At 40.7% G+C, this 25926-nt stretch overlaps 2 protein-coding genes and 1 long non-coding RNA gene across 7 annotated transcripts in view; 1 reads left to right on the forward strand and 2 right to left on the reverse strand.

Annotated features, from left to right (window-relative positions):
• The first annotated feature begins 106 nt into the window (after window positions 1-106).
• LOC118410932 (dnaJ homolog subfamily B member 14-like) lies at window positions 107-18617 on the forward strand. Of its 4 annotated transcripts, XM_035812899.1 has the most exons (10): window positions 108-296; window positions 9430-9622; window positions 10424-10569; window positions 11452-11592; window positions 12840-12896; window positions 13519-13589; window positions 14472-14590; window positions 15280-15337; window positions 15859-15964; window positions 16972-18617. In XM_035812899.1, the coding sequence occupies exons 1-10, from the start codon at window positions 164-166 to the stop codon at window positions 17082-17084; spliced, it is 1137 nt and encodes a 378-aa protein (XP_035668792.1). In that variant the 5' UTR covers window positions 108-163; the 3' UTR covers window positions 17085-18617. The 4 variants fall into 4 exon arrangements, with proteins under 4 accessions (XP_035668794.1, XP_035668792.1, XP_035668791.1 ...); XM_035812898.1 differs by lacking the exon at window positions 15280-15337 and having other exon boundaries at window positions 15801-15964; XM_035812900.1 differs by lacking the exons at window positions 15859-15964; window positions 16972-18617 and having other exon boundaries at window positions 15280-15421.
• LOC118410938 lies at window positions 4205-5956 on the reverse strand. Of its 2 annotated transcripts, none has more exons than XR_004830624.1 (2): window positions 5632-5956; window positions 4205-4946 (listed from the first exon to the last, which is right to left on the reverse strand). It is a non-coding gene; the product is annotated as an uncharacterized LOC118410938 (long non-coding RNA). The 2 variants fall into 2 exon arrangements; XR_004830623.1 differs by having other exon boundaries at window positions 4205-4956.
• Window positions 18618-23737: 5120 nt separating the features above from the next.
• The window catches only part of LOC118410937 (dehydrogenase/reductase SDR family member 7-like), a 7372-nt gene continuing 5183 nt past the window's right edge, over window positions 23738-25926 (reverse strand). The window contains exons 6-8 of the mRNA XM_035812906.1: window positions 25048-25226; window positions 24539-24658; window positions 23738-23917 (exon numbers count right to left, since the gene is read on the reverse strand). Coding sequence (XP_035668799.1) covers window positions 23738-23917; window positions 24539-24658; window positions 25048-25226 — 479 coding nt within the window. The remainder of the gene's footprint in view (window positions 23918-24538; window positions 24659-25047; window positions 25227-25926) is intronic.

The following is a 25926-nucleotide window of genomic DNA, read 5'->3' on the forward strand; positions in this document are numbered from 1 at the left end:
AATTACTCAATTAGAGCAAAAGTAATGCAGAACTAAACTGAGGTGTATGTAGTATGATCAGAAGAGCAAAAAATTATTTTTGTTTCTTAAATTCGATGTCTTTTCCATAGAAATCGACTATTCCAAAAGTGACGTAGTTGGCCGGTGACATGGAAAATCCAAGATGGAGGTGAACAGAGATGAAGCGGAAAGATGTATCGATATAGCAGAAAAATACATCCGAGCAGGGGATCGGGAGAAGGCCGTGAAGTTCCTGTACAAAGCTGAGAAGTTATACCCCAGTCAGAAGGCACAAGGTACCGCTAATACTCGTTTTTGTGTATATTATGAGTGGATAATCTCAGCCTGTCACGCCGGTCGCCATGTTGGATAATTTGATCTGAATCTGTCGCAGTTGTTCTTTCTATTTTTGGCGACCTCTGGTGGCCTCACGTCTGGTCTACTGCGTTAAGGTACCAACCACATACCCGGGGAAAACAGAAGGTACGACTTCTAGGCCATCTTCTGCGGTAATCTAGCCTTTAATCAAAATGAAGAATGGGTGAATTTCTGATCATGGCCCTTTAAAACAGGGAAACCCAACCCTGCAAAATTGCGATTGGATTTTCTCCAATTTTCACCAAAATGTTGTAAGTCTTGTGCTGTGTCGAAAACAAAAATGCAACTGATGTGGATTTTTCTGTTCGTTTGATTCTATAGAAAGTAGTGAAGATGTGTCACTGAAACTAGGAAGATGATTTGATAATTCTTACGCAAATTATTCATATCATTTCTCCATCAAAGTTTAACTGTTTTATCAACTTACTGCGACCTAAAAATGATTGTTTTTGCTGTTGATGTTCTTTTAACAGTTTCTCTTGGTCTCAGAGAACTGATGCTTTTTTAAAAACTTTTTTATTTGCTTTATCAAAATCAAATTGGAAGTGATGTGAATTAAGATCCGAGATGATTGTCATGTTATTACCATTGGAATACATATACATATTTTGTTGTCTGTCAGAAACAGACAATTCCTCAGCTCAGTTTTTTTTTCTAGTGGCCAAGTGTCAAAAACTGAAAAAGTCCTTTTCCTCACTCTAGCTTTAAAAGAAAAACTTGTCAGAGATGAAAATATTTGACCTAAACTATTGAAGTGACCTACTAGTACAACAAGTGACCAGTAAACTGCCCTTTTGTATTGTAAGGGCCACCAAGTTAAGAAAGCTATCTTCCTCTGCATGCAGTCGCTGTACATCTTGTATAATTTATGTTGCACAATGTCCAGATTGTACGTACATACAATTACGTGTAGTTACATGTAGCTACTGCTGTCATACTTGGTACATTGTTATGTTAATGGCATGGTCACCCGTCAGCGTAGGTCACTGTACAATTAATTGTTTTGATGCCGTAGAATTTTGAAGCAGGCTGTGACAGAACCAACCGACAGGGATCTAATATATTCTAAGACAGCCCTTTTCTGCAAAAGAACAGCAGAATTTGTGCTACACATGCAGGGTTGGACAAGTTTTCAAAATTCACTTGTCCTATCTGGAAATACATAAAAAAAATTACTTGCCCGAACCAACTTTTCACTTGCCCAAAATTTATATGACATTTTCAATAATTTTTTTGCCTTCTTGGTGGCAATAATACTGGCAGTGAACCAAGGGAAAACAATAACAAAAACATCAGCACATGGAACTGGCAAGAACTGTAGTGGGAGATAGGTGCTCTCATGGAAAAATCTTACTTGCCCGTTCGGTCAAGTGGGATTGGACATTTACCTGAATTTACCTGAACCGCAGAGACTCCGTGGTTTGTCTCTGCAGTCAGGAGCTGGAAGGCTGGTAGCCCATTGCCGCTCCTCCAACGATCTCGGCCTCTATGTATCTGTCCATCTTATTCTTGAAACCGTTCACTGTGGTCTGGGTAACTACCTCAGACGGAAGTTTATTCCAGGCTTTTACTACTCTTACAGCGAATGATCTTCTCCGGATTTCCAGCTTGGTACTGGGTATTGACAGTCTCAGATGGTGTCCCCTGGTGTTGTAAGGTGTTCGTAAGGGTGTGAAGAGCGTGGTTCTGTCTATCCCTTCTAGTCCCTTCATAATCTTGAAAACTTCTAACATATCCCCTCGGAACCGCCTTACTGCCAGCGTAGTTAGCTTCATCTTTCGGAGCCGTTGACTGTATGTTAAGTCTTGTAATTCAGGGATCATTTTACTTGCTCTCCGTTGTACGGCCTCGATCAACTTAATATCCTTTTGAAGCCAGGGCGACCATGCTTGTACACAGTATTCCAGATGTGGACGAACGAGTTGCTTGTAAAGGCGAGTTATGACTTCTGTCTTTTTGGCGACGCCTCAGGGGCGGAGGCATTTTCTACAGTATTACGATCGCTTTGAAAGAATTTTGAAAATTCCACGAATGCATTCCCTTGGGAATTGATTTTTTGCTAAACCACAGGGGTGTCGTCCATACAGTGGTCATTGAAGACTATTCTAGCTGTTATTTTTCCTTTGTTGAGGCATTCTTTGTTTTCAGGATTAATGATTTAAGGGAACGGTCTTTTCACATAGCCGGAAGTGACTGCACTCCTTGCATATCATAAGCCGTACACACAGATTATTACGATGTTTCGCATGCTTTATGAATTTGCAATGGCAACCAATATGTCCCAGCTTTTTGCCGTTATGTCTTTTATAAGCCTGTGCTTTTTACAATATAGAATGAAATGCTGTCAAGTGGTTATCGTTCGGAGTCATAGAGAGCCTGATTTTGAGTGGTAGAAAAATAAGATGGTTTAAAGAAGACAAGACCAATATAGCACAACTTTTGCCAATATCTTCTGAGCTTTGCTTTTCTAAGGTGGGATAATATGCTTCACGAGGTCAAAAAAATATAGAAGACCAATGTGTCAGATTTTTGTCGATATCTTTTTATGAAATATGAAATGTTGCGCTTTCAGGTGGTTGTCGTTTTGAATTGAAGCTGGTGTGTTACGCCGAAGGACTGTTATACCAGGTTATACCGGCTATATAGATACAGGTTACGTAAAGCCTGATTTTGAAAAGTTAATAAGTCACATGTTTCAAACAAGCCATGAAACCAATGGGTTTCAATTTGTTTAGATTCTGCTTTGAAGACTAGCATAGCTAGAATAAAGGAAGGACGCAGAGACAAGGTTTTCCGTACACTGGGCACGGGAGACTGTTAAGATGGTTTGACGTTACTATATACTAGTAATGCTGGCCTCGCTAACCTCGTTCTTAGCTGCGGATCTCTCTTTCTCTTCTGAACTATACTCTCTGACTCTCTGTCATACAAATACATTATATCTCGTGGTCACATTTTGGCGTATCAAACAGACAGGTCTTGTCACACCAAAAAACAACGGTTATTTCATCTACGGTCTATTCATATACATATAAAATCAACTACTACAATGTATACACTAAAATACATATTCGTGATATAAACAGTCAGTCAATCAGTCAATCCGTGAATTCTATAACTGGTGTCATGCCAGGTTATCTATACATGTACAAGTATGATCGCAATCTATCGGCTGTACATCTTGGCTCTGCTACTGGCCTCTACTTCCCTCATGTTGCCCTCCTTCTGTAGATGGCGCTGTTCTGGATGTTGTGTGCCCCCCTCTGTTCAGAATTTTCAAGCCGCACAAATGTATATTCTGGCTCCTCCCAGCGATGACCACTTCTGCATATTCTTATGTTGGTTTTCTTCATTAGTACATTCACCTCCGGTTTGATTAGGTCCGTCGTCGCTGTGGGAAAATTATGTACGGTTCTTTGTTGTACATATAAAATCCACTATTATAATATATACACATTATATATACATATTCATGGTATAAATCAGCCAAAACCAGCCCGTGAATTGTCTAACTAGTTTTAGGTTTTCTGTGGTTGTGGCAGTGCAATCGATTTGCTGCTCCAGATCTGCTACTGTTCTGGCATTCCTTAGGCCCTCTCATTGTCTTCCTTCTGTGGACGGTGCGGTTCTGGGTGATGTGTAGCTCCTTCCCGACTTTATAAGGTGCACAGACGTCTATTCCGGTCCCTCCAGTGATACAGCTCGTCTCAGCGACTTGCAGTGGAAGGACTCGACTGACTTTGTGACGGAACTGTTTCGTCCTGATGGACACAGGTACGGGTGTCAGGAACATCTCGTCGTTGTCGCTCTTGTCCTGTATGGTTAGTCTGTTGGGATCGAGAGAGAACACAAAAATGACATCGCCCGTTTCATATACTATACGAATATACTGATACTGACACTAATGGTTTATTCCAAAGTCACCCATAACTTTGTCATCGTCGTTGTACGTTTATTTGGGTGCTCGTCACAGCTATTAAAGATATGTTGTAGGAGCTGATGTTGAGATATCACAAATAAAGAAAGATGAGTCACAGTGTGTGGCGTGGCGGTGTTGTGGAGTCCAAGTGGACATCGTCATCATTGCTCTTGTTAAGTATGGTCGGCCTGTAAATGGATCGAGGGAGAACACACACACACACACACACGCACGCAATGTTATAAACCATAACAACATAAATGACAGGACTGTTGAGTGGGCATCACAGAAGTTTTAGACAAGGACGCAAGTCTGGGGACGTATGCAGAGCAAATGACTGGGAGCTAGACACAAGAATCCACGGATAAATCCCATCAAATTTCCTGTCCGATCACTAAGGTCGTTGTCTTCCCGTTCAACATAACCTTTCACTTAACTTAACTAAACATAACTAAGTCGACTTAAACCAGAGCAGCACAACGGGCATACTCACCTGAGGAGAAATTCATACATAATCTCATAGGCGATTAGTTACTCGAATCCTCAGCATCCGGCCATTTGTCTCCATTTTGCAAGTCCATGTCAGTCGAACCAGTCCATGTTTCTTTTGAAACAGTCCAAGGTCGTCGTCATGTTGACTGGAACATTTCTGGCCGGGGCTAAAAATACACCAAATGTGAAGCCAACTGGCGATTGAAGTAATTGAAAAAAAAAAACTAACAAAACAAGCCTTCAATTGGGAACAATTTGAAGAGAATGGCTCAGAAAAATGCCGTTCAGAAACGAAATAGTTAGGGTTTTTCTGCCACAGCTTTGCGTGGTACCATCTGTGAACGCATGGGGTAGTGTCGACGAGGGGGCGAAACTCGGTACGGAAATCATGGATGCGTGAGTGGAAGTCCGGCATGTTACAGGGGGATTTCAATCGCCAGATTGGTTCAACTAGAATCGCCTGTCGAACTGAATGGATTTCAGAGATTTTGCGTGCCAAAGCTACTAAATCACGAGCTATGGTTTCTGGAGCCCATTGACGTCTACATATATCGTTGTGCCCTAGCTCTACGTACACAATGTGAGGACTGGTTTGCTGCAGAATAGAAAGCACACTAGCGTAATATTTTGGGATAGTGCAACCCGGCACGCCATGAAACTGAATGTCTACGTTAGATACCCCAAAATTAGGACAAATTGCTCGTCGGATTCTGTCGTAGTACGACACCGAACAAATGACTTCTGTCGGGATACAAAAGAGTGTCTGGTAATGGCAATGTTGATAGTTGAAGTATCCATGAAAGGACAAGTTTGTAACAAGATACAACAATATGGCAGCTCACCGTGGAGTTGAGTTCGGTCACTGAAGAAAGGTTCGGCTAGTTGATCGGTGTTGACCGGATGTTCGCCTCTCTAAGCTGAAGACGGGTCAGGAAGGGTCAGGAAGTCAACAGTCTGGGAGTACGTTGTCAAAGCACTGTCCAAGCAATGCCGCCGGGTATGTACGAACAAGTTCGGAGGAAATCCGGCTTGAGACCGCGAAAGTTGTGTCCTATGTTAAGGGCCTCGCAAGGGCTCTGTAGGGAGACACCGGAACGGGGACGTGATTGACCGGTACCGAAGAATGATCCGACGGAGACCTAGCTGACTGGCTCCGGGGACGGGCCGACGTTTTAATACGGGGTCTTGGCGCGCTGGCTCCGCTGAAGGGGAAGCTGTTTCCGCCGACGGGGCGTATACGTGGTGGCTTGGCCATGAAACTAGGGACAAGCGTGTTCAAATCGTCCGACAAGGTTAGAGGAAAGACTTAAGCGAAAACTCGAGAAATTTCAGAGCGAAAAGTCTGTGATGCACACGCCACGAGATGCGCTGCTGTAATGACCGCTTTAGCGCACGGTGTTTAGCGGTACCGTGGCACCTTGCCGTGCCAGCGGCCGGGCCACATACGGAGTTCTGTCGGTAATAAACAAAGGGATGTTTTTGGCATTGATTAGCACGGCGGCATTTCGGCTCAGATCAATTAGGGATGTCACCGATTACTAAGAAATTCCGACATCACCAAGACAATGACGCCGACCCCATGTGGCCATGGTCTGGCTAACATCCCGAACTGAGATGAATTACAAAGGGGCGCCGCAATGAGTAAAACTTTTGTCACTTAGGTCGGCTCTCATTCATTCCATTCAAAACATTGTATTCGCGCTGATGTCATCCACAATAGCTACTTACTGTGGCCTAATACTAGGTGAGGTGAAAGGGTCAACACAATATTGGATAAAAGATTTGCCAAAAGAATTAATAAATCTCTCAAACAAGATCTTCAACAGCTCCTCAAAAATAAGGGGAATTAATAAATCTCTCAAACAAGATCTTCAACAGCTCCTCAAAAATAAGGGTAATGTTACGGTCACATTTCCAAACGGGAACCGACCAGGCAACTTTCGCTCCTCAAGCTGGGGGTAGTTTTACGGTAACAGTGCCAACCCGGGGTCCGATTGGGCAGCTCTCGTGAACAAATTAGAAGTATGTAGAGGGCCTAAAACACACAAAGTGCAAAGAAAATAAGTAATGGCCATAATTTGTGAACTGATAAACGACCATAAACAGCTTTACTTTTTAATTTGGATGTCTATCCTTCATAAATGTAGCTTTATTTTTTTTTTATTCCGGTAACTTCCGGTTGGGAAATGTGACCGTAACATAAGACATTCATGATCATTCTTAGGTAGCCTTATTAGCAAGTTCACAGGTACCAGTTTTGTTGATGCCAAAATGCCTAAGAAAAAGGCGAACACGTTCAAAAAATATGTCAAGTCTATTCTTTTTACTTTGCCGGACAGACTGAGACAGATAAGATAAAAGGCGTATAGAGTATCTGTACCAGACGTTTATGTTACTAGGTAACTAGGCTATTTTAGGAATAGGACACGTGACTACACCATATATGGAAGTTCATTTGAATGTAGCATTGACCAATGACTGGGGAGAACAGCTATGAGTAATTGGTAGAGCGCCAAGTTTGAACTGCCCAAGACGCTGCCAATGCTCTGAGAGCTACTCTTGTATGTAGTAGTATGATGTATGAAATATGATGTAGTATAGCGCATGCTTCCGTCTGTAATTACCATATCTGTGGAGTAAGACATGGTTAGGCTTATGTACACAATTGTGCAGACTTGGATAGTATAGACTGCATAGTACATGTAACATATGTGTCAGCCAGGTTCTGTCTGGCTGTAGGTGGTATCAAATCATCAAACGTAGATCCTGTTGGCTCCACCCGCTGTTGTTAATGTTTTCGGCTTTGTCCTCACGTGCATCGTAAGCCACTTCTAGCTATTTACCAGGACTTGAGGTGGCTCGTGACTGTTCGATTTTAGCTGGAGGGGAAAAGCAGGTGTTTCAGGGTCTCTTTGGGGGGGGGGGGGGGGGGCGTGATCTTTGGGCCTCCTTCCCAAGGGTGTACCATCGGGCATGCATTTTGTATGCGGAAGCTTGACCTGAAAACTACGAAGGCTCAGAACTACATTAACCATATTTTTCTCTGTACTAATAATACTTTGTACAAACATACTGTTGAAGATGATCTACACTTTTTATTATCATGTCCCTCGTTTATATTGAGGAAAGACAGGAGATTATGGACGTAATTACCATGTATATTGTGCATCCTATAATCCGTCTTCTTATGGACCGAACCGGTCAGATAATGTCACATAGTCCTTAATCTTTAATTCTTTGGAATTCTACATTATTGTTATGGTTATCTTCTTTATGAGAAATCAGGAGAAACCAGACTGATGCGTATGGCAGAAGGAAAGCGGATCCTGCGAAAAGAACTCTACAACAGACCTGAGTCAGCTTGCAGATGTGCCCTATGTGGCAGAGAACGTAATGCTCGTATAGGGCTGTTTAGCCACAGTCGACGCTGTAGGGCTGATATCAATTAGGATTTTGCCATGGTCAATATTGACCGAATGAGACCATATATAGATTGAAGCCGTCAGTTGCAGTAGCAATTTAAGTCCTTAATTTTTAATGCTTTAAATCTCTCTATTATTGTTATGGGAAGTTCTTGATACAAGTCTTGAAGTTTTGTACATGTACTGTTTTAGATCTTGTTTGCACTTGTTGCAATCGATTGAAGGATCGATCGACTGACAATTCGGACTGTAACCAAAGTCAAAGATAATGTCATAATAAGAAAATTGCCTGTGTAATAGTATCAGAAGTTCAGAATATTTTCGCCCCTCCTTAAGGCCACTTTTGCCCCCCCCCCAAGGAACCAACCCCGCACAAACAAGATACCCCCCCCCCCCCTCAAGCTCACCATATACACCCCGGGGCGGGTCAGTAACATTAAAATGCGTCGCCTATAGGTGTCTTTTTTAGACACCTTTACTTGTTGTACTTGATGTTTCTTTTGATGATACCCAAGATTTTGTTTGCTTTTTTAACTGCATACGCCACGTGGTGGGCTGGTTTTATAGATTTAGCAATATGTACATGCGCTTGTCCGAACGGCTCTTGTCTTGCTGTCAACATGGTACACGTGTTGTTGATATGTTTCTTTTAACTTACTTACCGCTTACCGGTCCCTTGACCGGGGGTGGTCGTGGGGGCGCTTTTCTGCTGACCACACTGCCTCCCTCCATCTCTCCCTGTCGTAAGCCAGCGCTTGGGTGCTGGCAAGGGGCAGGCCAGCCCATTCTTTAATGTTGTCGTCCCATTTGTTTCTCTGTCTGCCTCGTCTTCTCTTCCCTTCAACTGTTCCTTGCAGTATGACCTTTGAGAGGCCTTTGCTTCTTGTCCCGTGGCCGCACCACCTTAGCTTCTTTTTTATGACAATACTAAGGAGGTTCTCTAGGTGGTCTGTTCCCATAGTTTGTTTGATAGTGTTTCTGTTCATTTCACTTATCAAGAATATAAAGTCATCATGTGTGCAGTTTTCAGTTTCAGTGTATGAAGCACAAGTACATGATAATTAATAATTAACCCTGATTTCCACATGCAAACTTTTATGTACTGACAGGTTTAACATTTGTTGTCAATAGCATCTCTGGATCTGCAAATGTATTTTTAGATAATTTAAAAAGTTTTCCTTTATTCATCCCTTAAGTGTTGTTTTTGTTTTCCTTCAGCGCTCCTTGAGGCCCTGCTAAGAAACGGAACAGCAGCCGGTGGCGGCAGCAAGCCTGACATGAACGGTGATGGCGGAGAAACGCGCAGGAGGAAACCGGCAACGCACAGCAGCGCAGAGGACAAGGAGAACACACAGGCCAACGGGGACATCCAACATGAGTACACCAGTGAACAGCTAGAGGCTGTCAAAAGGTACTATCATATAACTTTGAAGAACCTATTGAATTAGAAACTGGACTTGATGGTCCAGAACTCTTCACAGCGATGAATGACAGACTCTACCGGAAGTCAAACTTCACTTGCTGCACCTCATAGAGGATGACAAATGATGAGGATGATATAGCCAGGTGATGTAGACCAATCAGCCAAATTATTGACCACTTGACGATAACTTTATGCAGGGGAGTAGACTGTTATTGCCAACATTTGTTGGGCGTTTCTTCGTTAAATAGAAATTCTTTATTGTCTTGACATAACCTTCTATTCTGTGAGAAATATGTAATGAAATGAATACCTCATCAATACGAGCAAACTTTGAGCGAAAGGACAGGAAATATAATCGGCACTGCCCCAATGCAAGTGGAATTGTCTACATGGTTCAAATGCTGGGAAAGAGAGCTGTGAAAGGGTATTCTGTGATACCTCATGTGGCACTGCTGGAAGGATTTAAGTTTTTAATGCATTTCCAAGTACCCTAAATCTTGAAATGTTTTGGCCTTTTGATGCTAAATCATGATACTCTGAGTGTGCGTTTTTGTATTGCTACTGTACTATTGAAGTACTGCCAACTTAAAATACTGAAAAAATGTTTATGTACATAAGCAAATTGCTTATCTTGAATTTTCTGTCGCACATCTGTCAACCTTCCTCAGGAGTGGTGATTCAGTTGCTCTTAACATATGATTCGACATGGTCTTAATCGAGTATTTTCTTATGCATACATTGTGCAAAGATGATAGCATTATTGAATAGCACTGTTGTCCTTTTTTTCAGAGTAAAGAAATGTAAAGATTACTATGAAATTCTTGGCGTCACGAAAGACGCACAAGAAGACGACCTGAAGAAAGCCTACAGGAAGCTGGCCCTGAAGATGCACCCAGACAAAAACCATGCACCTGGGGCGGCCGAGGCTTTCAAAAGTAAGGATGCGATGTTTTATGTCTGTTATGTACAAGATAAGAATTTTTGACAACTTACATGTGAATAATTTATGTATATGTCAATTTATGTATATGTCAGTTTGGACATTACTAGGAGATTACAATGACCAGATCTCCGCGAAGCAAATCAGTCATCTAGCTGCCGACAGAAGGTCTTGGAAGAAACTTACAGTCGCCTGCGTCGCAGCCGACCGATGATGATGATGATGATGATGTCAGTTTGGAGATTGCAATCTGGCAGAATTGTTGACTTTCAGTAGAGGTCCCGATCAGAGTCTCTGTTGACGATCAGGATTGTCTCCCATTTATACTGTATATCCTAAATTTCAAGTCAAGCCATTGATCTTAAGTGACATGAATCGAAGCTGAAAAGTTCTGACTCTCTTTTAGCTTTTAAGATAACATCTATAGATTGGGATCTCCACAAAGAGGATTGCAGATTGTACTGGCAGAAATCCTGATTTTGATCTCTGTCAACAGAGACTTTGATAGCGATGTCAACTGGTAGAATTGGTGATTCTTACAGATTACAATATGTAACTTGATGTATGCATGCTTGTAGAATCATGACACATATTGGGCAGCAAGCCTTCTCTAATCATTCCCCTATGTGATTTTCTGCACTGTCTAGAATATGACTTAGATTCTTTCTTTATTCACAATGAATGATACAACTCATTACATGGGTCAGCCAAAGCAGCTTGCGCTGGTAACGGCTGACTCACAGAAATGCAGACGGACATACACAGAGTTCATTACAATAAACGTTACAATAACAATATGAAATAATCAATAGCCATTTTGTACTTGCTGTGATGTTACATGATGTACAAAATACCCAAACCTTGCTTGTCTCCTCAGGTATTGGCAACGCGTACGCAATCCTGAGTGACACGAAGAAGCGTAAAGAGTACGACTTGTACGGCGAGGAGAAGCCACAGCACACGACCAATCACAGACATCGTCACTACTATTACGACGACTACACCAGGGGATTCGAAGGTCAGCAAAAATGTGGTTTCATAGCTTCTATCCTATGTAGTACAGTAGAAGCTGTTTTATTGCACACCCCATTTGCCAGTGTATTCCGTGCAATTATTTGGGCGATGCAACAATGCGAAGGTATCCAGCTGGACCCCATCAGTTGGGAAATTGGGGATTCCGTGCAATTAACAGAAGTGTACGTTAATCCGTTGTGCAGTTAACTAGCTAGCTTCTGCTGTATATTAGGATCCATGCGGAATTAAAAGTGAGAAATGCAGTAGAAAATAAAATACAGAAGCCTTAAAAATGTGACTCTGGAAACCAACTGCACATTGGTTTCTAGGAGCTGGCCCAAGCAAAACATAAGAAAATTGATGATGTGTAAATAATCATGGGGTCAGAATATATTTAAACCAAGCTATGGCTTTAAAATCCTGTGTTAGAAAGCTTTGTATTATGAATATGAAAGTGTTCTATGGCTAGTCAGGTTGTTTGTTTATGTTGTTTCAACAAAACTAGGAATGTTGTTGTTACCTTGTCCTTTGTTGTTTGTGTCAAATACGTCAGACCGCCCAGGGTCAAGATGAAGTTCATGTTTGCATGTCTCTAAAGATAGGCTGGAGACATTATGTAGCAAGTTTGTTTTGCCAGCTGTTCTGTCGCGCAGTGAACTACCATGTATCACACCGCTGTTCCTTTGTAGCATCATGACTCACACCAGTGTTCTTCAAGCTGGTGTCTCAGTGGACAGGCCAAGTCATCTGCAATGTTGGGCAAACTGCTCCAATATCTCGCTTCTCATTGCAGAGTTTTTTTTCTTCAAATTTACGAATGCAAAAAAAATTTCATGAATGCAAAATGGCACAACCTCAACGAATCTCTTTTTGATAAGTCTTACTCAGTGTACATTGGTTTTTATTTAGCAACAATGCAATTTTGTTGTAACCGATTTGGAGCAGAAACTGGGTGCAGCCATTTTGTTTGTAGAGGCCACATACTCTACCTGTGCGACACACATCAGTGTCACTGTGACTGCAAAAAAGTCACAGAAATTTGTCAAGTTGGTGCAATTTTCCATTGCCATTTGCCACAGCCAAGTGAGATACAGACTTTAGAACGATCACGTCTCACACCAGCATTCTGTAGGACTGCTTTAAGTGGTAGCCTTTTTGTTTTTGCATTAAGGTTTTAGTAGCAAAAGTTGATTTCTATGACATTTGTGCAGATTTTTTCATAGTTTGATTTTGGTATTTTGTGTTTTTCAGCTGAGATTTCACCAGAAGACTTGTTCAACATGTTCTTTGGCGGCGGTTTCCCAACAGGTATATATTGTACTAAATTATTAATAGAAATTCTATAATTTTGTCAACCTTTGGACATTTCAAGTTTGTAGAAAACACTATCTTCTTTCATTTACCAAAACATTGGACAATTTATCTCCCATTGCAGAAAAGAAGTCAAACCTTCCAACGTAATTATTTTGCTATTCCACCTTTGATTTATCTATGGTTTTCATTCTTCTTGTATACCATTGTTTTGATTTTGTGTTGGAAATTACAGTTCAACTATTTCAAGATCGTTTTGCTTTGTTTATGATTCATGCATGAATCGGAAGTTATATGATCTTTGTTACATTTTGGTTTAAAAGCTAGGCTACGGTTGCTTCTGATTGAGAACCACCAAAATACTGCTGCTGATATACTTATTTAAAGTCTGTGTTGGTATGTTTATAAAGGTTAGACATCCAGGTGAACAATATTCAAATACAATTCAATCTCTACAACTGGATAAAAAACAGAGATTTACTTCCGTGATGGATGTCACTCCAAACGTCCAGAAGTAAATCTCCGTTTTTAATCCAGTGGTAGAGATTGATTAATATGTTGTATTTGAATATGGCTTTGAATATGTAACCTCTAACCTCTTCTGTTGACCTTTGACCAGGCGAGGTCCATGTGCACAGAAGGCGGACGCCCAGGAGACATCATAGAAGAGAAGAGGACGGAGAGAGACGTGTAAGTTTTTTTGGCAACACCTCGGGTGTGGAGCAAATTAAATATGATGAGTACTTTAAACAAAAATGTTTTATGCCTGGCCTGCTTACCTAGCCTTATTTGGGGACCAACTGCTGGCAAGGGCCATCAAGTTTTTGATCTAAATTCATAATGAAGCTACAGGAAATAGCATATTATTCCTTCTACGTTGAGCATATTTTTCCTCTGTCATGAGAAAAAATTGCCAATGATCAGAAACCATACATTTTTTGTTTATACATGTACTTTTTTGCTGTTTGTGTACAACCGCACCACTCAGAACCTAGGACTGTGTACCTCCGACTTAGCACACGGCTGCCAAACTCTACCTGTTAATTTCTTCAGTTACAAACAAACTTTCACCAGTCTCACTTTTGAGATCAGTTCTGCTGGCTAAAAGGGATTTCTCACCGCTAAAAACACGCCCATGAAACTGTTCATTTTTTGGTCGGATCTCTTCTAGGGTATTCACTCGAGTAGTATATGAATTATCACAAACCTGTGAATGTCTTTTACATACAATTGATTGTTGCAGGAAATATGTATAATTCCTATTCTGCCTTTGTTTGCCAGATGGCCACAGTGACCCACGCCATGTGGCTGCAGATGGTGCTCCTGCTGGTGTATAATTTGTTTGTTTGTTTGTTTGTTTGTTTATAGACGGCGACAGTGACCCACGCCATGTGGCTACAGATGGTTCCCCTGCTCCTGCTGGTGTATAATTTGTTTGTTTGTTTGTTTACAGATGGCCACAGTGACCCACGCCATGTGGCTGCAGATGGTGCCCCTGCTTCTGCTGGTCTTCATGTCCCTGCTCAGCAGCCATGTGTATAATTTGTTTGTTTGTTTGTTGTTTGTTTACAGACGGCCACAGTGACCCACGCCATGTGGCTACAGATGGTCCCCCTGCTTCTGCTGGTCTTCATGTCCCTGCTCAGCAGCCTCTGGGTCTCAGACCCCATCTTCAGCCTCAGCAGGAGAGGGTAGGTCTCATGTTTGTATTGCTTGTTTGATTAGACCACAGCAAATAAACTTTATGGATGACATCAGCACACTCATTAATCTTTTTTCTTCAGGGATTGTCAGATAGACCAAAATGAGCAAAAAGGATGTAGCCTAAGCAGCTTTTTTGTCTTTTTGTCACCCGTTTGTATCAGTTGTAGGGGTATCCACAGAGTTCAATTAGTTTAGCCTGATAAACTACCTTAAGAAAGAAAGACAGAAAGAAAGCTGCTACTTGTCAGCTGGGTACTTTGGTGCAGTTCTTTCTAAAGTCACTAGAAGGCGCTAAACCTCTTTCAAGAACATCATGAATGCCTCCCTTCAGCGACTTCTGTTAGGGACAGGAAATGCACTCGCTCGTGCACTGTCCGGTTTATCGTCTGTTGATCTCCACCGAGGGAGAATAAGACGTGCCTGCATGCAGATGTGGTCCAAGAAGAAGAAGAAGTATCTTCTTACCATCATAGTACATTTTTTATTTAGTCTAAGATCTTCTGTTCATCATGTCTCAGGGATTATAACCAAGAGAGGACAACATCAAACCTGAACTGAGAAGGTTGTGTACTACGTAAAGAAGGAGTTCCTGAAGGAACACCAGAATTATTTACTGAGGAGTATCTTTACAGTGATAGAATATGTAGTCTAAGTTCTTCTGTTCACCATGTTTCAGGGATTATAGCCAAGAAAGGATGACATCAAACCTTAAGGTTGTGTACTACGTAAAGAAGGATTTCCTGAAGGAGCACCAGAACTCCTTACTGAGGAGTATCTTTACAGTGATAGAATATGTAGTCTAAGTTCTTCTGTTCACCATGTCTCAGGGACTATAACCAAGAAAGGACGACCTCTAACCTGAAGGTTGTGTACTACATAAAGAAGGAGTTCCTGAAGGAACACCAGAATTATTTACTGAGGAGTATCTTTACAGTGATAGAATATGTAGTGTAAGTTCTTCTGTTCACCATGTTTCAGGGATTATAGCCAAGAAAGGATGACATCAAACCTTAAGGTTGTGTACTACGTAAAGAAGGAGTTCCTGAAGGAACACCAGAACTCCTTACTGAGGAGTATCTTTGCTGTCATAGTATATTTACTCTAAGACATGCTTTTCCTCATGTCTCAGGGATTATAACCAAGAAAGGAGGCTCATGTTTAAGTCTAAGATCTTCTGTTTTGTTCACCATGTCTCAGGGATTATAACCAAGAAAGAACGACCTCTAACCTGAAGGTTGTGTACTACGTAAAGAAGGATTTCCTGAAGGAGCACCAGAACTCCTTACTGAGGATAGAGCGGCAGGTGGAGGAGAATCACCTGGACAATCTGAGGACAAGCTGCTGGAGGGAGCAGCAGTACAGTATGTGTTGTTCTTTACTTTTTTATCTTACATCATACTTCATACTTTATTCAAAAGATGTGCTTCGCAGCCCCAAAACGGGCTGAATTATGCAACAAATTCACAGACTTCAAGTGTCCACTAACAACTGATTGATTCATAAAACTTTACACATTAATGTCGAGAGTCTGCGAAACAGCATTATTCATGTGACCATACCCATTTAAAAATTGAATACTTAAAAGAGCTAGATTGGTATATACAATATACTGTAAATGCAGAAATGTTCGCGGTGGATTAATATTCGCGGTTTTCGCGGTGACCACTTCACCGCGAACTTAAATCCACCGCGAATACCATTTCTATTATGGTATTAGATTGCAGTCTATGGTGTTACCGCGAACTTAAATCCACCGCGAAAAGTTATTTTTCGGGCTACCGCGAAATTAAATCCCCGCGAAATTAAATGCATTTACAGTAATTGGAGAGTTCTGGTGTCCAATTGTCAAACAATATTTACATGCCCTGGTTGTGGAGTTCTATTGCCTGATACAGAAACGACTTTTGCAATCTTTGAGTTCTGCATTTGGGCACAGTCACGTGGTTTTGGTTCCATAGCGCCCGTCCAGTCTTGTGTATCTGTTTGTTTATTTATTTTGATAGTCTTCAAGGTTGGACAACTTTTCTGAAATTCACTTGTCCTATCAGGCAAGTACATTATGGAAAGAATTTATTTGTCCAGACTATTTTTCACTTGCCCAAAATGTAAATTACATTTTCCTTTGCATGTATTTTCACTCCCAGCAATAATGGATATCTTTTATTTTTGGCTCTCTGTGTTGACAAATGCTTGATGCCATGTCTGTGAGAAGTAATAAGCACAAAGTAACAAAATCTCGCTCATGGAAAAATCTTACTTGCCTGATTGGGCAAGTGAATTAGGACATGTGTGATCGGCACTTTCACCTGCCCTGGACAGTCAGTCAAGTTTTATGTTTTTTGCTAATGTCTCCATCCTTTCCCCACAGAGGAGAACATGATGATGCGGGCCCGTTACTATGGCGACCGGGAACTGTACCGTAAGGCACAGCAGATGACCACGCCCAACTGTGATAGAATTAATAAGCTGTACGGTGGATAGGGACAACAGAAGAAAGGCTAACATTTCTCCATGTAAATTTGCTTTCCCTCGGTTAGGGCGCAGTCACGTACATGTAGGTTGTGGGATCTCCGTACGATCGCTAACTTCGGGCATTTTGGAGGACAAAAATGTGCGTCTCCTGATAAATTCAACTGTCTCGGTACACAAAATGCTGTTTTGGACCCATGTCAGTGGTTGGTTCTGTCACAGCCTGCTTGAAAATCCTATGGCGTCAAATCCGTACGATGATCGCGCGACCTATGTGACCATGCCATAAGACAACCAGATTAGTTTAAAAGCAAGCAACTATGTTAAACTTACGTCGATGAAGGTTAGACATCCAAGTAATAAGATACGCCAAACAGCAGTTACTCAAGCGACTTGATGTTATTTTGGAAATGTTCAGACGTTTCCCAAAATCATATCCAATTGCTTGTGATGAGTAACTGCTATTTGGCGTATGTTAAACTTATAGTGAAAGTCATCTGTAACCATCTTAGCTCACTGAAGAGCTAATCTTTTACTGGTCGTGACAGGAAAAGAAGATATTATGTACAGTAGATATACACGTCAGGTTCATTGTAATGGGGATATTCCACTAGCTGTTTTGGACAAGTACAATGGACTATGCACATTTGATTTACATGTGTAAGGTATAGAAAGGTCTTTCTCAAGTTTTTGCCCTGTAAAGGACCTTTTTGAGACCCCAAATGATGAAAAGGCTTTATTTCTCATCACCCAAATGATTTACCATGATTGAATATTGTTTTTTTTTAGTATATATTTTTTTAGGTCAATGCCATATTCTGTGTTGTTGTATTGTTGGTATGCAATGACGCTAGCGTAGCTCAAAGACATTGTACAAAATTTAATGTAAGCCCCAGAATATCTTTGCTCACTGCACTTTGTGCTGACAGTGGACTAGCCCCCTGCTGTAGTGTTTTCACAACTGTGGCCCATTGCAAGGGCTATTAAAAAAGATAAGCAGTACCCTGTATGCCAAATGGATCTACACCAGTGTTCTAGCCAGCCTCAATTTTTTTTCCCGTCCCCTGGATTTTGAATTGAAATCCTGTCGAAAGTGCAACGATCCAAGGGGGGTCCAGGGGTATGCTCCCCAAGAAAATTTTGAAACGTTAGACCCTATGAAAGGCTATTTCCTTTCATTTGAGGGGAAAACTTTTGCCGAGAAACAACAAATTAAGTTGGTGTGGCCTAATGTTAAAGTGGAAGATAAACACTAAAAACTGCACTTTCACACACAGTTTTACGAATAGAGTATAGTCAGGTGTGAAATTTCTGACCAGACCCCAGTTCTGATCTTGGCTTCTTCCTAAATTCTTACTTTGACATGCCTGAAAACCCAGGAAGAGAATTTATGTGGCCTAAGAGACAACTTAATAGAGATCAGACAGTTGTCCATTGTAGTAGAAAAGGAATTAACATTCTTTCCGAACAACCTTGAGATAGCTTTTGTTTTCTTAAAATCCAATACTCGGTACCTCCATAATTTGTGAATTGCAAAGTACACCATAAAAAAACACTTGAAAAATTAAAAGCGGCTTTTGGATTAAGTGAATATTCATAGCAAAATGTTGTGTGTAAATTTTGCCAAAATGTCTGTTCTGTAATTAATTAAAGAGTGTTCTTGTAAGTTCTATAATGATTAATTATTACGATTAATTTAAGATATAATTTTTTTGTATAAAGCATTTGTGTGAAATAAGGGTATAAATCAATTGTACATTGTGTTTATTATAAAACCAGGATTTTATATGTAGTATAATTTATGACTGACTATAGCATGGTTACTTTTAATCGTGGCTGTCTCCAGCTTAAAATTATTTTCTGTCCCACACATTATTTTGGAGCCCATGTTGTTGATTTTCCTGGTTGAATCTGTCATTTTTTTTTTTAAGGCCACACCAATTTAATTTCTTGGTTCACGGATTCGCTCGCTCCTATTTTTTGGAAATAAGACTTACCACTCAGCAAATTTTCACCATTAATAAAACCAATCACCAACTTTCTGGTGTAGCTGTTACCTTTACCCCAACCATTTTACAATTTTTACTTTTATTTCGCCCTCTCGCTCCATATTTTTTATGAAAAAATCCGTGAACCAAGAAATTAAATTGGTGACCTAAACTGTTGAAAAGGAACTTTCACAAGCTTTAAGCTTCATTTTCAACAGTTTCATGTCATTTTTGCGACAGAGGTGTAAAATCATTTTCCTTCCCAACAAGCAAATTTCCATCTTAGGATGGAAGGACGGGTACTGGAGACAGTCCTGCTTTTAATTGTCAAATAACTGTAGACGGGCTATTTATATTGAGATGCAAATTAAACAGTGTACATTACACATGGAAACCAGTCACCAGGTCTTAAGTTTGATATAGCTACAATGTAGCACCAAGGTTGGAGAAATGATCCCAAAAATGTGACTCTGTGTTTGAAAGTCAGAAGTCAAAATGCCAAGAAAAGTTTTTAAGCCAGCATCTTTTTAGAAAAAATTAAAATGATGTTGGCCATATTTACATGTAGTCCACAGTGTGCTTTAATGTAATGTTGCTTTAATTGGGGAAAAAAAAACTCACCAAATTTAAGAAATCTAAATCAAATGGGACTTGAGCAAAATTGTAATCAAGCACTATGACAAGTAATATGTTGTACATAAATGTCACATTTTGGAAATCAGGCGCATCATGTTATAGTATTTTCCATGACTATAACATATTAATGTTGTAACATTAATGTTTGTTGATATTAGTATAAGTTGCCAAGTATGCTAGTTGTAGTGCTATATTTGGCATTACCGGTACAACATTTGCATATCTTGTAAAATTGTACATTGTGCACACATTATGTCCAGTCCGTGCAATCTGTCTAAAACTTGAATTTTAAGTCATGTAAACAGATAGTTTTAACATAATGTACATTGTATGTAAAGTACAGATACGAACTACTGTTTTACCGTCTATTTAAGTCCTGAAACTGTCATGATATGTTCATGCAGATGGAAGAAGTGTGTGAATATAGGTGATTGCAAAAGTAAGCTTGAAATACATCAACAGAAATACTTCTTTGTCATTTTCTACTGATTTTTACTTTCGCCAAGGTTATATTTTGGAAGTGCTTGCGTGTACCTGTGTTTGTGTGTAGAAGGTTGGTGACTGAAGTCCTTTAAAGATGTCACACTGGGAAAGAAATGTGTGTTTGTAGCAATGGCTGAATTATCACAATCATCCATCCCCCTTACACTCTTGCTGAAAGATCCCTTATTGTTTTCTGTGAGACATGTACATGTATCAGTTCAGAATAGGGCTGGGTATCGGTACAGCGTAACCGGTACAAAACCGGTTTTTCTTGTTGGACCGGTCCAGAAAAACCGGACCTGAAAAAATTTGGTGGACCGGATGTTGGACCGATTAGAAAATTAACAGATTTACAGATTATTTTATCAGGCATTCACAAGTTTTGGCGCTTGCAGGTGGAAGAAAATAAGAAGAGTGAAGTAAGAATAGGGTTTATAGTAATTTCTACCAAGTTTTAGAGCCAATCGTACAGGTGCAGTTAACGTAGGATTTTGAAACGCAAGTGTAAGTCTAATACTCCACCAAACAGATTTCTTTGTAGTGAAATGGACCATTAATATGAGTCATACTGAATCAGGTCCAGGTTCAGGTCCGGACCTGGACCTTGATCTCTTGGACCTGAACCGGACCTGGACCTGAATTTTCTGTACCGGTACCCACCCCTAGTTCAGAATACAGGAGGAACATCTTTACTGTTATGCGCATTTGGAAAAATACTATTCTTAATTCTGCAATGGAACTTGAAAATGTTAACAGAATGATTTCAGCCCTACTCTTTTATGAAGCAATGGATTACCCCTCGCATTTCAGCAGTTAACGGTAGTAATAAATTGGGCGGTGATCGTTCCTCAGGCTACCATGCCTTTGATGGCCAACCTGAGGACCTGGGGCTCAAATTGCATTGGAAGGGCGCCAGGGCATGCTGGGACCATCACAAGGCAGTACTATGATTCACGAACAGCAAAGGTTTGGCTATGGCTACTTTTGATGTCTTCTAAGGTGTTTTTGTTGTGCTTTAATGTCAGGTTGTCTTTTTGTCCACCATCTAAACCCCTGCCGACACTAATACCCCATTTGGCCAGCGAATGAAAAGGAGACCTGACAAAATACAAATATAGAGAGCCTAATAAAAATGCCTAGAAAAGACATAAAACCCAACCACTGCTTGGAGAGTACTAGATGTTGTCTGGGGTCATTTCTATTCCGCACATGTTGAAGATGACCTCTTTGTGCTGTTCCCTGGTGCAGACACTGCTGTGTACATCTTCACTTTAATGCAAGGCCCATCTCATCTTAACAATGTTATAGATAACGAAATTTGTTTGCAAGAGGCCAGCTGCATCAGGGCTCTACAACAAGGATCCCTCAACAGAAACGGGGGCGCGATAGACTTACTGTAACTTATGATCCACTGCTCACAGAGTCATGTGTTCTATATGCATAATGTGACATCAGAGAGGCCACGGATTGCTTATTCCTTGACTAAGACTGGAGTTGGTCAGCCCAAATTTCAGGTAAGTCAATTTTTTTGTGTTGGAAATTACGATTTGGCTCTCAGATCTAGAAATTTCATTGTGCCAAAAAAGTTTTTGACATGGTTTAGTCTAGGTAACACTGTGATATACAACTGTGAGTGTGATAATCATACCCTGGAGACAGAAAAAGACATCCAATGACAATTTGGATATACAGCAGTCACCAGTTTAATACATATAGTCAATTTCTGTGGTTGATACAGTTTAGGCTGCTATATTTGCCAGACTGAGTCTGCAACAATATTTCTTCATATCTGAGAGTTTCTATTCAATGATTCATCATAATGATCAAAAAACAACTGCACCTTAAATACCTGCTTAGCATGATAAATGTAATTTCTCCATCTGTGCATAGTTGAAATTAAAAAAACCCACCAAGTCTTAGACTTTTTACCCTTTTGTCCTAGTAATGTACCTTAATAGATACCTTCCACATTCGATTCAGCTTAATAACAGATGCTTAAGCTTAAATGACAACATAAGACTTAAACCCTTAAGTGCACCATAATGAAATAAGTATGTACTAAATAAGAATAAATGTACCTAAATGTTAATTTACCATCTGTTCCTTATCAAATGCATCAGTGATCAGCTATTTATTATGATCATGTTTCTAGAGTCTTCTGCAGAAATGCCATGATTTTTCTGACTTGAAAACTACATTCACAACTATTCAGCAGCTGTTTTTAACTGTCAAATGAACTTCCAGAGCAAAGCTTCAGACTTAATATGCAGGGCTGTCTCCAGGACCCGTCCCTATGTCCTATTTTTAATCTATTTATCTATTTTATATAAGTTTTACCACATTTTCCACTCTGTCCTGGGACAGAAATTTGGTTGTTGCGAGGGACAACAATCTGGCCAAAAATATATCTGGACTGAATATTATGTTTAACGTAAAATTGATGGAAAATGTATTTTTGTAGGCTTGAAATGGGACATTTGATAACAAAAATTGACAAAATGGGCACCCAAACAAAAGATGGGGACAGAAAGCAGGGCTCTAGCCAGCGTCCGTTTTTCCGTCAATTGACGGAAATGTGCTAGGTGTGACGGAAAAATTTTAAAACCAATCCGCCAACCTTGACGGACAAAAATCCTTGGTGGAAGCTACAGGCGGCTTGAGGACGCCGTCCACGGCCGTAAAAGCCACACACTGTTTGTTTTGCTATTGTTATGATTGTTGACAATGTGTGTCGGCGCCCTTTCGCATACGATAATCTCATTAAAACCCGTTTTTCAAGGTCTCAGTTCAGTCCTTCTAATTAATTTTCACGGTTTTCACGACGATTGTAATTGGCTTACGGAACAAAATTTCGAGCTGGCTAAAGCCCCTACAGAAAGTAATGTAAGATGGAGACAACCCTGGTTAAACAGTTATCGTAACCGCTGGATGCAGAAGAATAGTGAACAAACTGAGCTATGATTTCACAGTACAAATAGGAATTATGATTTACATCTTTTACTGTGTCTTCTTGATTTTGCGCTTGGCCACAGTCTTCATCAACCTGGAAGGGAAAATGCAGGCTATAGTACATCTTCATATGACCTGTAATGTCATGTTATCAATAACACTGACTTGATATAATGGATAACATCTCTGTTCATGCCAGAACAACTGAAATCCGACCAAGCAATGAAGACAGCAGCAAATGTCATTGAAACTAGTCAAAACTGTCCAAGAAAACCACTTGAGGCTGAAAAAGGCTGGATTTACACTAAGCTAGGCCATCCTGATTTGATTATGTGAATGAGTTATACCAAACACTAGATTTTGATTTTCGTTCCTTACGTCTTTTTGACTTTAGAATTTAGTATGACATTCTACGACATTAATATCAGTTTCCGAAATTTCAATTTACAACATGTATGTGCAATCAACATTATGATCCAATGTTAAACTTTTTAATCATACACATCATAAAATAAAGCGCTTACCAACAAGCTTTTGATCAGTCCTCCGATCCTTTTCAAGACTGATTGAACGCAAGACTTAGTTTGAAATGGTTACAATCATAAAGACCTACCTGTTTCCGATGAACGGTAGGTAAGAGACGAGGTAAGCGTAAGTCAGCCATGGGTTCCTGGATATCCAGACCTCCTCCAGGCGGTTTGCCATGGCAACCATGAACAGCCGGGCGCAGCGCGGCGCGGACACGTCGTTGGCGTGGCTGGGGTCCAACTTTGGGTCCTGGTTGAAAAACTGCAACGCAATATTTGGATGATCCGTGAATAGTCTCATCAGGTGGGTACATCACTGAATAAAGAGACTCTTTTTACACAACCAATGCTTTATTCTAACCAATGTTTTGGTGACTGTCTGTCACCTTCTTCAGGGCAATTCTGACTGATTCACATTGTACTGCAGGACAGGTGTCGCTGCTTACAGTTCAGATGCGGTCACAAAACGTAAAAAATGATGTTTGGATGATGATGACAATCAGGGTTTCTGTATGTGTACTTTTATGACATGTGAGAAAACACAGCCAGAAATGTAATTATTGGTAATATTTTGACTCAGAAGTGGTTGGGATATTTGAGTTTCTTTTGTCAGAAATTGTGCAATTTACAGGTTCATTGTGCTGGTGCTCTTTTCCACAAGCACAATGAACACTGCACAACGGCTTAATGTCCCGTCCTGATGACTGCAACCCTTTCCAGTAGCGTGTACGTCAGGTGAGCAAAACAGCAGGAATCACGGCTTCTAGCTTCAGAGGCAGGGCTGCCAGCCATTCAGGAGTTAACGCACGCTACCAACTGACTACACTACCTACTATTAGAACTGCAACAAGTGAAGCTTATGAAGTGAAGTGAAGAAATGTACCTTGTCTGGGTCTCCCACCATGGCGTTCTGGACCACATTCGTCTCCACTGGACCGGGACAAACCAGCAGAACATCAATGTCATAGGACTGCAGCTCAGCCCGCAGGGCTCCATAAAAACCCTGCACAAAAAAAAGCATGTCCTGAATCAATTTCAGCAGGTTGAAAAATCACTGCACAACCAAATTTTTTATTCACAATCAACCAGGATGTACAATCGACTCCCAACGTTTTGGTGACTGTCTGTCAACCTTCCTCTGGCAAATCCACACTGCAGCTAAGAACTGTGGCTTAGCAGCTAACAACATTGGCTGTCAATTGTACATAGAGCCTGGTTGTGAATAAAGAATCAAATCTTCAACGACCACTGTCACCTTCTGCAGGATCACTACGGATCAGGATGTGCATTATACCTTTGTGTTGGAAGAAACTTTAGCAATATTTGTACGATATCATTACTACCAACACAGATGAGCTTTCGTGATAATCATCAATCAGAAGTGGTGCTTACCCGCAGAGCAAACTTACTGCCACAGTAGGCGGACAGTCCAGCCTCAGCGATCATTCCTGATGTGCTGCCGGTCACCACGATCTGACCCTCTCCCTGCTCCATCATGTGGGGGAGGACCGCCTTGGTCAGCGACACCTGTGGTGGCACGGTAAATTGAGCCTTTCTTTCATTGATCAAGGCTTGAAATACCTTTTTCTGCACTGGTACAGGTAACATTGGAAATTCACCTACACCAGACAAATTTTACCTGCACCACTCACAATTATGGAAGCATGGTTCATTGAACTTCATACTAAAATTGAAACCACTGTCTTTATTTCGTTTATACTTTATAGTTGGTAACAGTCCATGCAGCTAGTAAAATCCTACATACACTTACATCATAATACATGTACATGACTTTATATAAAGAAACCCAGTACATGAACCAGTGCAGGTTAGGTGCAGGTAGACATCAGAAATACCTGCACAGCACCAATTTTACCTGCACTAACCTGCACGTGGTATTTCGAGCCCTGATGAAGACATCCAGATAATGAGATATGCCAAAAAGCAGATTACTCAAGCAACTGGATATAACACAGCTACTGTAGGATATAAAAACCTGTTCTCCAGCAAGATTTCTCCAGCGTCATTGACGAAAGACGCCAGATGGTTGTCTGAAACGTCTGACCGTTTCCAAAATCATATCCAGTTGCTTGAGTAATCTGCTTTTTGCCAAGTCTTTCATTCTTTCTTCACAATGAAACAACTCATTACACGGGTCAGCCTAGGCAGCTCACACTGGTAACGGCTGACCCACAAAAATGCAGACGGACATACATGTACACTATTCATTACGTACACAACTAGAAAAAGAACACACAGCAAAAACATATG

The sequence above is a fragment of the Branchiostoma floridae genome, chromosome 3 (assembly GCF_000003815.2).
Source record: "Branchiostoma floridae strain S238N-H82 chromosome 3, Bfl_VNyyK, whole genome shotgun sequence".
Lineage (NCBI taxonomy): Eukaryota > Metazoa > Chordata > Leptocardii > Amphioxiformes > Branchiostomatidae > Branchiostoma > Branchiostoma floridae.

Bases quoted from the DNA above. Each gene is read 5' to 3' on its own strand.
- LOC118410932 (XM_035812899.1), top strand. From the start codon at position 164: ATGGAGGTGAACAGAGATGAAGCGGAAAGATGTATCGATATAGCAGAA. The intron at 12,897-13,518 runs GTATATATTGTA...ACCTTTGACCAG, and splicing joins TGGCGGCGGTTTCCCAACAG to GCGAGGTCCATGTGCACAGA. The intron at 15,965-16,971 runs GTATGTGTTGTT...CTTTCCCCACAG, and splicing joins CTGGAGGGAGCAGCAGTACA to AGGAGAACATGATGATGCGG.